Source organism: Littorina saxatilis, linkage group LG9 (assembly GCF_037325665.1).
Source record: "Littorina saxatilis isolate snail1 linkage group LG9, US_GU_Lsax_2.0, whole genome shotgun sequence".
NCBI classification, from domain to species: Eukaryota; Metazoa; Mollusca; class Gastropoda; order Littorinimorpha; family Littorinidae; genus Littorina; species Littorina saxatilis.
In genome coordinates, this window is record NC_090253.1 from 15,049,282 (window position 1) to 15,061,781 (window position 12,500).

At 41.4% G+C, this 12,500-nt stretch overlaps 1 protein-coding gene across 1 annotated transcript in view; it reads left to right on the forward strand.

The window, feature by feature from the left end:
• The first annotated feature begins 10,177 nt into the window (after nucleotides 1-10,177).
• LOC138977103 (potassium voltage-gated channel protein Shaw-like) overlaps nucleotides 10,178-12,500 on the forward strand; it is a 64,825-nt gene continuing 62,502 nt past the window's right edge. Inside the window, exon 1 of the mRNA XM_070350012.1 lies at nucleotides 10,178-10,246. Coding sequence (XP_070206113.1) covers nucleotides 10,178-10,246 — 69 coding nt within the window. The remainder of the gene's footprint in view (nucleotides 10,247-12,500) is intronic.

A 12,500-nucleotide genomic window follows, 5' to 3' on the forward strand; every position in this document is an offset into this window, starting at 1 on the left:
TTTTGTTAGTATGGTCCCAATTTTTGGTGAACTTTCATCTCCACCTGTAGCACGTAGCCGGGCACAAAGAATCCTTCTTTATCATGTATTATTCGGTATGCACATTTCTCAAGTCGATTACAGTATAGCGTTCACGGGATACCTCCAGCTTCGCTGGGATAAGAAAACAAAAATCATATTTTCTTATACACACTACTAAAGGGGAAAACAGTTCAATCATACAAACTATAGTGTTGACATTGAACGCATGGCATATATATAAAAATCGAAAACATTTGATGACAATGAAGGGGATTAACATGTATTTGCAGTACAAATCATGTTTCCTGTGGGGAGGAATTACTATGATCCTTTGCTTGAATAATATAATTAGCAATACATGCGCAAAAAGAACAAAAACAGCACAAAAACATCCGACATGAAAAGTATTCTGTTTACACATCAAATGGGAATGGAACTGGCGCCTAAACATTTTCACAGAAGTGGTATTTCGGATGTGTAGGGGTATGTAATTCCAGAGAGAGGCACCTGAGAAGGCTAAACTTGACTTATACAAGTCTAGACGGGGGATAGGGGGATCAGATTCTGGGACCCATATCTTTTTTTTGGCATGACTGAAATGTGATTGTAAATATCTAGGAACATTGTTGTTCAGTACTGTACACATAAAAACAGCCTTGTTTAGCGTTAACTGATCTTTCAAAGGGAGGAAATTAAGGAGCTTTATTTTATCATCTGTTGTCTTATTCCACTCATGCAGAATCAGTTTTGCGGCACGGCGATGAAGAGAATTGAGTCGTTTTAAATGAACATCACTGCAGTTATCCCAAAGTGTTGAAGCTTTTTTTTGTTTGTTTGTTTGCTTAACGCCCAGCCGACCACGAAGGGCCATATCAGGGCGGTGCTGCTTTGACATATAACGTGCGCCACACACAAGACAGAAGTCGCAGCACAGGCTTCATGTCTCACCCAGTCACATTATTCTGACACCGGACCAACCAGTCCTAGCACTAACCCATAATGCCAGACGCCAGGCGGAGCAGCCACTAGATTGCCAATTTTAAAGGCTTAGGTATGACCCGGCCGGGGTTTGAACCCACGACCTCCCGATCACGGGGCGGACGCCTTACCACTAGGCCAACCGTGCCGAGTGTTGAAGCAAAGTTTACATAAGACATTCTGTGGGCGTAATGAAACAACTTGACTGTCTCGGCATAATACCATACTTTAGACAGTAAATACACATTCTTAGAGACTAAGTGAGTTTGCCATTTTATTTCTTAGAGACTAAGTGAGTTTACCATTTTAATTCTTGATCAACAGAAACACCTTATAATTTATGCACTTTAACTTGTTGCACTTGAATTGAACCAATTGACAGTTGTAGCTGTCTTAATTGGTGTTTTTGTCTGGTTGTAATCACCATACTTTTGGTTTTAATGGGGTGAATAATCATTGTTTTAGCGGTGCACCACTCTGTTATGTTAGAGAGAGAGAAAATGACAATGACAATGACAATTCTTTATTTTACGAGGGTAACAGAAAACTTCCAAAAACAAAGAGGCTGCCAACGTTCCAAAATTCAGAATCAAAACTGACTGTAATGTATTGTTTTGTCACTAACAAACCTTTCAACAACTTACCTTTCTTGTTTTTTGATTTCGAGGGTAACAGAATAATAATAGAGAGAGAGAGAGAGAGAGAGAGAGAGAGAGAGAGAGAGAGAGAGAGAGAGAGAGAGAGAGAGAGAGAGAAAGAGAGTGAGAGAGAGAGAGAGAGAGAGTGAGAGAGAGAGACAGAGAGAGAGAGAGATAAGATAAAATAATTTTTTATTTACTGCAAGGGTAATGATGTAAGCAGTACATGCTTTTTTACAATCAACCCTCGCCCATGAGGGAACAAGAATAATACTAACACATGGAAACATCGTAACAATTAAGTAACTAATGATATAATAAAAGCACATTCTGATAATCATCGGTCCACGCTATCGCTGAGTCTTTCTGACAGGATGAATCATTACCTGCGCGCATTAAAGGGAAATCTATCAAAACAAGAATACAGAGTTATCTCCCATATGCTTTTCGCTAATGTTTCTGATTACAGACGAAAGACGAATGTGATTGTAGAATGGCCAACTTCGACAGTGATCTCCGTTCTGTTCATCACAGTTATGATAAAGACATCGTTCTAAGGTCAAAACAAGTCGAAATTTTGAGACTGCTGTGGGAAGGAGACCGTGATATTGTTGCATCACTGCCAACTGGGTACGGAAAAAGTCGTCCGCTCCGTAGCCATTTTGTTATGATCACGTGACAAAGTTGATTATCACGTGACACTCTTGCCATATTTAGAGTTGTTTACACAGTAAATACATCCGCGAAAGATCGCTCGCTTGAAAGTGTCTTACATAACAATTCCTTTCTAAATTTAAAAATTACACAACACCATGAAAAATCATTATCGACGATCGCTAATCTGCTTATATCAATAACACATTACGAAAAGGTCTAAATATGTAAAAATAAAAATCGATTTCCTCTTCAGGGATAAATGAGACCCGAAGGGAAGTAACTCATTTTGACCTGAGTTCAGGATGAATAAAAGTAATGATACTACTACTACTACTACTACTACTACTACTACTACTACTACTACTACTACTACTACTACTACTACTACTAATGATGATGATGATAATGATGATGATGATGATGATGATGATGATGATGATGATGATCCGGTATCTTATTCACCGGTATTTATTGTTCCTTATAATTTATTGTCCAAGACATTGGGAAGGCATTAAGTAATTATCGTAAATTAGTTAAATTGTACCCATCAAAAGATTTTAGATGCAGCAATCATTGTTTTAACAAATCAATGAGTTTAATTTTAAAACCCTTTTCACTTGAAAAACTTTAGGTAGGGAGTTCCAGACCTTGCTACCATAAAATGTTAGGCTTGATTTGAAGAGATCTATTCTTGGAACCGGGATGAAAGAGAGAGAGAGAGAGAGAGAGAGAGAGAGAGAGAGAGAGAGAGAGAGAGAGAGAGAGAGAGAGAGAGAGAGAGAGAGAGAGAGAGAGAGATACTGATTTTTCATGGTGCAATTGTATCAGAATGGCACTGCATCCTAAGAAAACAAAAAGCATGTTAATAACCACAAGACAAAACACCAACGCCAGCCTATGCGCCTAGATCTTATGCTTGGTACAGTTAGCATTGCTCAAGTCCATCAACACCGTGTGCTTGGAGTTGTAATTGATGATGAACTTAACTGGTGCTCTCACATTGATACATTTTATAAACGAGTTTCTAGGAACCTTTTCTTACTTAACAAGCTCTGGTACGTTGTTTCTGTGGATGCCCTCAAAATGTTTTTCAACGCACACTGTCTCTCTCACATTTGCTATGCATCTACTGTCTGGTGCAATGCCAGTGATGTTCATATAAAGAAAATAAACACACTTCACAAGAGAGGTGTACAGTTATTAAACCGAGATCCCAATATGACTACTCAAGAAAAATACACTCAACTGAACATTCTTCCGCTACAACAGCAGTTCTTTTTAAATGCTAGTGTTTTCATGTTCAAAATGTACAACCATGAAACACCTTCATACATCCAAGACCTGTTTGAGCGTCCTCCTGGTAGAGCGAGGCTTTTGAATTATACGCTACCGCTCCCAAGCATTGATTTGTATAAATCTAGTTTATCCTACTGGGGATCTCTTGTGTGGAATTTACTTCCAATGTACTGTAAAACATGTCAAACCCTTTCGTCTTTTAAAAAAAATGTTCGAAAATATCTTTGTCAAAAATAATTCTCTTCCTACACTTTAAAATCATAACTGTTACTGCATCACATCTTAATCATCATTTTATCAATCCATGAACCACGTTATTATAGCGAGTGTTTTTGTTAGTTTTAACCTGTTTACAAATTCCTAGTTAATTAGTTATTCGTTTGGCTGTTTAAAACATGTTATATAAATATATAATTGTAATGTGTAATGTCATGTATGTCTAAAAGGGACAGGTTGGAAGATTAGGCATTGCCTAAAACCTTTATCCCTTTGTATTAAAGTTTTGAATCTGAATCTGAATCTCTCTCTAGTACCAACGTTTTGACGATTTTTCTCAAAATATTTCTGTTGGCTGACGAGCAACAACAACAACTACAACAAGAGCAACATATAACAACAACAATAACAACAACAACAACAACAACAACAACAACAAGAACAACAACAAGAACAATAACAATAATAACAACAACAACAACAACAATAATAACAATAACAATAACAACAACAACAATAACAATAATTGTCAGTAAGTACTGGTGTCACATGACTGATGTGAACCAGTTGATTGGCTAATGGCGATGCGCTAAATCTGTTAGCGCACTCTTGGAGTGCGCTAACTTTTTCACAGAGCGTATTCTTACACCCTTTGCCAAAGCGAGAGTGTTTTCCAATATTTTCCAATGCAGTACACGTAATCGAACTTCACTAGAGACAGTGGCTGCTAAGTTCGTCAATTTCAAATCCTAACTTTCTTCTCCACAATCCTTCCGAACAGGGTGGGCTGTATTTTTTTCCTACGAGAACCTTTTTAATTTCATTTACTGACAGTCTCACATTTTTTCCACAAAAGGTCGGAACGTCACAGACTGAACAATTTACATCGTTTATAGCTACATTTCTTAAAAGGAGATGTACAGCTGTACCAGCAACATTGTACTCAAGCAATCTATTTGCAGTGTTGCAAGTTTATGGCCAAATCTCATCCTGAACTCAGGTAAAATGAGTTACTTCCCTTCGGGTCTCATTTATCCCTGACAGGATGCCTTTGTTTTCCTTCTCTGGAGAGGAAATCGATTTTTAAAAAAAATATATTTAGAGCTTTTCGTAATGTGCTATTGATATAAGCAGATTCGCGATCGTCGATAATGATTTTTCATGGTGTTGTGTAATTTTTAGATTACAAAGGAATTGATATGTAAGACAGTTTCAAGCGAGCTATCTTTCGCGGGTGTATTTACTGTGCAAACAACTCTAAATATGGCAAAACTGTCACGTGATAATCAACTTTGGCTACGAAGCAGACGACACTTTTTTCCCGTAACCAGTTGGGAGTGATGCAACAATATCACGGTCTCCTTCCCACAGCAGTCTCAACATTTTGACTTGTTTTAACCTTAGAACGATGTCTTTATCATAACTGTGAAGAACAGAACGGAGATCACTGTCGAAGTCGGCCAATCTGCAATCACTTTCGTCTCAGTTCGTCTATTCTCAGAAACATTAGCGAAAAACATGGGAGATAACTCTGTATTCTTATTTTGAAAGATTCCGCGCAGTAATTATGCATCCGGTCAGAGAGATATGCCGGCGATACGGCAAGGACCGATGATGATCAGAATGCAGGGCCGGACCAAATGAGTTGTAATTAAGGGGGGGGTTCCTCCTTTTTTGGGGGGGGCAAATTAGCGAAGTGGCGAAGCCACAAGCGCGCGCCTGCAAAGCAGGCGCGCGAACTAGGGGGGTCCGGGGGCATGCTCCCCCGGAAATTTTTTGAAAAACGGTTAAAATCTGTGCAATCTGGTGCATTCTGGGCCTTGTTTTGAGGGTTAAGAGCAGCATTGTTTTGGTGCTAAAACTAGTAAAAGTCAAAGCAAGGTACATGCTTTTTCCAGGGGTGGGGTTCCGGAACCCCTGGAACCCCCCCTGGGTCCGGCCCTGGAATGGGACTGATCTGTGATAGGGTAATTGTTTGTTTGTTTGTTTGTTTGCCGACCACGAAGGGCCATATCAGGGCGGTGCTGCTTTGACATATAACGTGCGCCACACACAAGACGGAAGTAGCAACACAGGCTTCATGTCTCACCCAGTGACATTATTCTGACACCGGACCAACCAGTCCTAGCACTAACCCCATAATGCCAGACGCCAGGCGGAGCAGCCACTAGATTGCCAATTTTAAAGTCTTAGTTATGACCCGGCTGCGGTTCGAACCCACGACTGACCTCCCGATCACGAGGCGGACGTCTTACCACTAGGCCAACCGTGCCGGTCTGTGATATAGGGTAAATGATTGGCTCGAAGATGGATGTGCCTTTAAGGGTTTCGCTTTCACAGTGCATAATTTTTTGACTGTGTGCCAAAAGTTAAACTCCATAGACTCTACTTACTGCTACACGCTCACGGTATGCGTACATCACTACATGGTTATTGGTCACACACACATCATGCAGTGTAGCTGTGTTCCTTAGTCACCGGCATAGACGCAACGGCGCGCGGTGTGAGTGTGTGTGTCGGTGTGTGTGTGTGTGCGTGCGTGCGTGCGTGTGAGTGTGTGTGTGTGTGTCGGTGTGTGTGTGTGCGTGCGTGCGTGTGAGTGCGTGTGTGTGTGTGTGCGTGCCGCGTGCGAGTGTATGTGTGTGTGTGTGTGTGTGTGTGTGTGCGTGCGCGCGCGTGCGTGTGTGTCCCTGCCTGTCTGCGCCCGCCGTGTGCTTGCGTTTTTGTGTACGATGTGTAGGTCTGAGTCTGTGTTTGTCTGTCTGTCTGTCTGTCTGCCTGTTCCATTGTCTCCGTGCAATATTGTTGTCGCAACCTGGACCTTAAAACAGCAACAACAGAACGTTATTGCCAATGCCAACGCAATAACGAAAACTCGGTGTATGCACACAAGGAGCTTATGCAGTACTGGCACACTACTGGTAGAAATTCCACGAGGAAATAAGAGTGCCATGAGTAGAAAAGAAGACACTCGTAGGGGCAAAGGCATGCATCACCACTGCTTCACACACACACACACACACACACACACGCCACACACACACCACACACACACCCCCCCAGACACACACCATCATCCCTGATCACTACAAGGATCCAATGTGCAAAATCGTAAACGTAACTAGTAAACATACTGTTACTCCTCCTCCTACTACTGCGTACTCTACATCTACTCTATCCACCTTTCAATCTACATTCATATGTCTGCAGATTGTTCCCGTCAAGATACACGATGGAATATCCGGCAACATGAAAGCACTGCGACTGAACAAAACGGCAGGACCCAGAATTCATCTGCGAAGCCATCGTTTCAATACTGTTCTCGGGAGCACAATACTTGACCCCACTCGGTTGAATTTGAATGATCTACTTGTAACCGCATTGTGCTTGGACGTCGGGGAATGAATGCTCTTTGGTCTTGTGAATTTTTAATCATTTCTATTTTGTGCCATGTTAGAGCAATGACGCGAGAACAGAACAGCGAATGTGATTTCTCCGTGTGTGGCTTTGCAGGTTATTTGAAGTGCAGGGCTGCACAAGTGGAGCCGTAGTTCAATATTATATTCACTCTACGCGGGATGTGAGAGTGTTTAGACTTGTGTGGATATGTGAGAGGCAAGTTAAGTAAGGCGCTGTGTGTATTTGCCCGTAGTATGAGAGGCAGCATTGTGTGTTGTTAAATAACTTAAAGCTTGGCGCCGAACAATTTCTTTGCTGAGAAATAAGGAATTTCTGTTTGTGTGAAAGAACGCCAACATCACCATCAACACCATCACCACCACGACCATCAACATCAGGAACAAAATTAACAACGACGGCGATGCCACTTAACAACAAAGGCGACGAAGCAGTAGTAGCAGCAGCAATGAATCGAGTACGCAAGTGTTAACACTTACATTTTACAACAACAGCAGCAGCAGAAGCAGCAGAAACAGACAACAACAACAACAACAACAACAACTTAATTAATTTGTAAAGCGCTTAGAGAACGTCAAGCGCTATATAAATCTCCCATATAAATATAAATAAACAACAACGAAAACAACAACAACGAAAACAACAACAACAACAACAACAACAACAACAACAACAACAACAACAACAACAACAACAACAACAAACAACATACAACATCAATAGCAAGCGAGTTTTGACGAGAGTTTGGTGAAGTGTACCGCTGTATCTGGAGTGGACAAGAAGTGCACTGGAAGAAGAATATAGTGCGCAGTCTTCTTATTCTTCTGCGCAATCAATTCACTTGTTGAGTCTAGCAACGAGGTCGCGCTATCCCCAGGAGACTATATAGCAATACATCAGTAGACCGTCGCATCCCTGATAATAATATATATCACAAGCAGACATTGCAACGCGCTTGTGTTAAAAGATAGCAGAATTCTCTGAAGTTGACTTTAGTGAGGATGTGTGGGCAGGGCTGTCACATTTCCAGCTGACGACAATTCGATTTTCTTGCGACCACCTACCAAAGTAATCGCTGACGGCGATCGGTGGGAGTACTCAACTTAACATGACGTTTTAAGTTCTCATGGTACGTGAATGACACACTCGCAGAAGCCAGATTCGGACCTTAATCTGAAGACACTGAAGCCAGCATGTGTTTGAAGACAGTTCCAGTTAGATGCCATTCCATGCCAATGACTCAAAGAAAGATTATTCAATATTTACAATTTTGCTTCGGCCAACATTGTTTCTCACATGAACCTGGAACCACGTGACATGTTATCGTCGTCGAAGGACTCATCGGTTTTCTAGTAGTAGACTAACTGTTAAAGGTACTGTTGCTGTTAAGCAAAATAGCATTCTTTGGCAACCGACGTTAGTTCTGATTGAACATAAACCGATCTTCATTCGGCACATAGCTAATCTATGTGTGGACTCTGACCCTGAGGATTCTGAGAGTACTATACCACCTGTTAACCTGAGTTCAGACTCTGGAAAGGCAGAAGATTCTGCTAACCTGTGCGGACTTTTGAAAAGAAAGAAGATTCTATTAACATGTGCAGACTTTGATAAAACAGAAGGTTTTGAAATACTATTTCACTTGCGAACCTGTGTACAGACTTTGATAAAACAGAAGGTTTTGAAATACTATTTCACTTGCGAACCTGTGTACAGACTTTGATAAAACAGAAGGTTTTGAAATACTATTTCACTTGCGAACCTGTGTACAGACTTTGATAAAACAGAAGGTTTTGAAATACTATTTCACTTGCGAACCTGTGTACAGACTTTGATAAAACAGAAGGTTTTGAAATACTATTTCACTTGCGAACCTGTGTACAGACTTTGATAAAACAGAAGGTTTTGAAATACTATTTCACTTGCGAACCTGTGTACAGACTTTGATAAAACAGAAGGTTTTGAAATACTATTTCACTTGCGAACCTGTGTACAGACTTTGATAAAACAGAAGGTTTTGAAATACTATTTCACTTGCGAACCTGTGTACAGACTTTGATAAAACAGAAGGTTTTGAAATACTATTTCACTTGCGAACCTGTGTACAGACTTTGGAAAGGCAAAAGACTGACAATCTGTGCAGTTTTGTAAAAGAAAGAAGAATCTACTAGCCTGTGCAGACTCTGATACAACATAATTTTCTGAGAATGCTATTTATATAACACTTGCGAACCTGTGTACAGACTTTGGAAAGGCAAAAGAATCTGACAATCTGTCCATTCTTTGAAACGAAAGAAGACTCTACCAGCTTGTGCAGGCTCTGATAAAACAGAATACTGGGAAAACTATACCAGCTGCTAACCTGTGTACAGAGTTTGGCAAACTGATAAAACAGAAAATTTTGAGAATACTATATACCACCTGCTAACCTGTGTACAAACTTTGAAAAAGCAGAAGACTCTACAAACGTGTGCAGACTTTGAAAAGAACAAAGATTCTGCTGACATGTGCAGGATTCGATAAAATAACAGATTCTGAGAATACTTTACCAGCTGCTAACCCATGCACAGACTTTGGAAAAGCAGAAGATTCCCCAAACATGTGCAGATTGTGATCAGGGAAAAGACTCCGCTAACCTGTGCAGATTGTGATTAGGGAAAAGACTCCGCTAACCTGTGCAGATTGTGATTAGGGAAAAGACTCCCCAAACCTGTGCAGATTGTGATTAGGGAAAAGACTCCCCAAACCTGTGCAGATTGTGATCAGGGAAAAGACTCCGCTAACCTGTGCAGATTGTGATTAGGGAAAAGACTCCGCTAACCTTGGCTAATTGTGATTAGGGAAAAGGCTCCGCTAACCTGTGCATAAGAAGGAAGAAAGGTGACAAACGGAGAGGAGAATTACACGGAGGGCAGACCGGAGGAGTAGCATTGCCGGACATCGGAACATCAGCCATGTTCGTGTCCGCAGCCCAGTCCATGTCCCTGCCCACCAATAGCTCCGGCAGCGACTTGCTGTTTCAGGTGAGTGTACGTGATTACACCCCCGGTATAGGGGTGTGTATAGGTTTCACTCGATGTGTTTGTTTGTTTGTTTGTTTGTGTTCGCATATAGATCTCAAGAATGAACGGACCGATCGTCACCAAACTTGGTGAACAGGTTCTATACATTCCTGAGACGGTCCTTACAAAAATTGGGACCAGTCAAACACACGGTTAGGGAGTTATTGGTGGATTAAAATTATACAAGGACTTATAGAGGAACATCTTAATGGTCAAAGGGAAATAACCATTCTCACTCAGTCACTGCCACCAACTGAGAAGGTTATTTCCCTTTGACGGGGGTGTTTTTCCTACCTCGTAGGAATTTCTTGTTGTTTTACTATTTATTTCTTGGGGGGCCCGGTAGCTCAGTTGGTAGAGCACTGGACTTGTGATCGTATGGTCGCAGGTTCGAATCCGGGCCGGGACGGACACGGGTCAACTTTATGTGCAGACTCAGAGACGGTGACCATGTTCCATCCCCGTGTCACCACTGTGGCACGTAAAAGACCTCGGTCATTCTGCCATAAGTGTGCAGGTGGCTGATTACACCTAAACACGCAGACACCTTGGTAGCGCGACTCTGTTGCTGCGAGCTTTCCATTGGGAGGAAGCGAACCAAATTTCCCAGCGATGGGACAATTAAGTAATGAAAATGAAAATGAAATGAAAAATGTAAAAGTCCTTCCCGTTAGGCCTACAAAAAATAGGTGTGGTTACGGTAACCCGACCTACCCTATTTTTAGGGGCCGACCCTATAACTTTTTATTACATTTGTCAAAAAAACACAAAAAAACCCAGTGCAGAAAACGCAATGAAAGCGACAGCGCTCGAGTCGCACACTTATTTCCCTGTCAAGTAGGTTTAATTTGTACACATTAGAAAAAAAAATTAAAAAAAAAAAAGTGATTGCCTACCTTCCTACCCTATTTTTGGGGGCTATGTTACCTTAACCACACCTATTTTTTTTTTGTTGGCCTTATACAAATTCTGCACACTATCTCCGATGTGGCACTGGCAGGACACTGGACTTGTGAACCGCGGGTCACGGGTTCGAATCCTCCGAAGGGGTGTTAACGATTCTGCCCACCATCCCCGATTTGGCCAGGATTTAACATAGGATAAGATGTACATCTGCATACGTGGAAAGGTACTGAAATTCAACACCCTGTCTGCTTCATATGGCCTAGTATAGAGAGTTGACATTTTTTGGTCTAAATTTACTTTGCAGGTTAACACTAATGGCTTTTCGGAAATTAATTCATTTCGAACACAATTCCTGCTCTGCATGCACGGAAAGGACCCAAAGACCCTGACTGCTTCATGCCCAGAGTTAACAATTTTTGATGAAATTTTTTTGCGGGTCAACACTTGATACTTTTACAAAATGAATTGTTTTAAATCCTGCTCTTCATGCACGGAAATAATACAGGATGTTGTCTTTTGGTATTGGTCCAAGTGGATGAAAAGCTGATATTATGGAATGGCCAGATTAGACGGGCGCAGTAGCGAGGTGGTAAGACGTCGGCCTCCTAATCGGAAGGTCGCGTGTTCGAATCCCGGTCGCTGCCGCCTGGTGGGTTAAGTGTGGAGATTTTTCCGATCTCCCAGGTCAACTTATGTGCAGACCTGGTAGTGACTTAACCCCCTTCGTGTGTACACGCAAGCACAAGACCAAGTGCGCACGGAAAAGATCCTGTAATCCATGTCAGAGTTCGGTGGGTTAAAGAAACACGAAAATACCCAGCATGAGATATGTTCAACGTGCGGGCTACTTCACCTGCCTTGATCTCTCAACAATTCATTGTAAAGCGTGTAGGGAACGTCAAGCGCTCTATAAATCTCCCATATTATTATTTAAGTTATTGAGACATCCCAGTGCATTAAGGGATTTATAGAGCAAATCGAGAAAATTCATTATTGAACGAAGCGCATAGCGCTGAGTTCAATAATTATTTTCGAGATTTGCTCTATAAATCCCTTAGTGCAATGGGATTGTTTCAATAACGATATTGTCAGTACTGCCAGAGAAAAAAGATGATTCAAAACGCACATTTTGTTACGCGCATTTGGATAGGCAGAACTGTGTGGTCAGGTCGTGTAAGATCTACTTTTGTGTGGGCTGTCTCAAGTGTGTCGTGCTTTCGTCACACGCAAACTCTTGTTTTAATTTCTGTTGGTAAATTCCAGTGTAGCGTTAAGCTAAAAAGTGATGATCTTTCATAGAGACCTCATT